Source organism: Salvelinus sp. IW2-2015, unplaced genomic scaffold (assembly GCF_002910315.2).
Source record: "Salvelinus sp. IW2-2015 unplaced genomic scaffold, ASM291031v2 Un_scaffold4591, whole genome shotgun sequence".
Lineage (NCBI taxonomy): Eukaryota > Metazoa > Chordata > Actinopteri > Salmoniformes > Salmonidae > Salvelinus > Salvelinus sp. IW2-2015.
The window spans coordinates 32,049-33,787 of record NW_019945861.1 but is presented as its reverse complement, the minus strand read 5'-3'; the positions used below and the strand labels follow the sequence as shown (position 1 = coordinate 33,787).

General features: G+C 46.6%; 1 protein-coding gene across 1 annotated transcript in view; it reads left to right on the top strand.

Annotated features, from left to right (window-relative positions):
- The window catches only part of LOC112077462 (abl interactor 2), a 17,902-nt gene that overhangs the window by 2,742 nt on the left and 13,421 nt on the right, over positions 1-1,739 (top strand). Inside the window, exon 3 of the mRNA XM_070441704.1 lies at positions 697-840. Coding sequence (XP_070297805.1) covers positions 697-840 — 144 coding nt within the window. The remainder of the gene's footprint in view (positions 1-696; positions 841-1,739) is intronic.

The window sequence follows — 1,739 nt, the reverse complement described above, 5'->3', positions numbered from 1 at the left end:
CAGCGACGTTCCCCATCCAACCTGACAGAGCTTGAGAGGATCTGCAGAGAAGAATGGGAGAAACTCCCCAAATACAGGTGTGCCAAGCTTTCAGCGTCACAAGAAGACTGGAGGCTATAATCACTGCCAAAGGTGCTTCAACAAAGTACTGAGTAAAAGGTCTGAATACTAATGTAAATATTTCATTTTTCCCCAAAAAGTTTTCATCTGTTTTTGCTTTGTCATTATGGGGTATTGTGTGTAGATCGATGAGGGGGGAAAAATGTAATCGATTTTATAACAAGGCTGTAACGTAACAAAATGAGGAAAAAGACAAGGGGTCTGAATACTTTCCGAATGCCCTGTTATTAGCATGGTGTTGGTCCACATATCAGCGTGGTCAATAAATCCTACTCAACAACTTGTGTGCATTGTTTCAGAGAGAGAGGTGTTCATTCATTCAGGATGCTAACATCAGGTGATCCAGAGGAGTGGACATCACATTCTCCAGTCTATATCATCTGTTTTATGATCCTCCACTCTACCATAGCTATATTCATGTTGCCAGTTCTCCTCCTAGTATGATTCACTGTAATCTCAACATTACACAACTGTAAAAGGTCTCTCATTTGCAATAACACCAAAACCTTTCAATCTCTCCTTTTACAGTTGTGTAATCTTGCGATGTTAAACTGCTCTCTTACCCCTCTCGTCCAGGCGCCACTCCCCCTATCGGACGCTGGAGCCCGTGCGTCCGCCTGTGGTCCCTAACGACTATGTCCCCAGCCCCACACGCAGCATGGCTCAGCAGGAGAGTCCTGTTCTCACCACTTCAGTTAACCAGCGGGCACGCACCTACAGGTACCCCTCCTCTCTGTGTTCTACAGGTACCCCTCCTCTCTCTCTGTTCTACAGGTACCCCTCCTCTCTCTGTTCTACAGGTACCCCTCCTCTCTCTGTTCTACAGGTACCCCTCCTCTCTCTGTTCTACAGGTACCCCTCCTCTCTCTCTGTTCTACAGGTACCCCTCCTCTCTCTGTTCTACAGGTACCCCTCCTCTCTCTCTGCGTTCTCTCGACTGAGACATGGTTATAGATGTGATCATAGGCCACTAAAAGCTGTTGAGGCCTTATCCGTTAGTTACTACTCTCATTAATTGTTGTATGTAACCTTTATTTAACTAGGCAAGTCAGTTGAGAACAAATTCTTATTTACAATGACGGCCAAACCCAGACGACGCTGGGCCAATTGTGCGCCGCCCTGTGGGACTCCCAATCACGGCCGGATGTGATACTGCCTGGATTCGAACCAGGGACTGTAGTGATGCCTCTTGCACTGAGATGCTGCGCCTTAGACCGCTGTATTTTATGGTGCTACATAATAAATAGATTTATAGCCCTCGGGAGCCCATTCTGCATTCTTCTCATCTTGCTGAGGAGAACGTAGGACCTCTTCTCAAAAACATGGTCCTTGGAGCAGGATTGCAACACCCGATGTATTGTTCAAAGGCAACTGTTGAATGGCACCGTCCAGGAGGATCTTGTGGAATATGCTCGACCTGTCCTGCTGTGTGATGGACGACTACTGAGCCATGAAGAAGTGCTGACTGGCTGCTACAATCACTTTTTCCAGCCTTTCAACAGAAACCTGAACCACTGAGGGCTCTGAGACCAGAAAGACTCCTGCCTCATCTATTCCTCAGGAACTCTTTTCTTTTTCTCTCCGTTTTTCTTTTGAAGTGACTTCACTGCTGAGTTTAT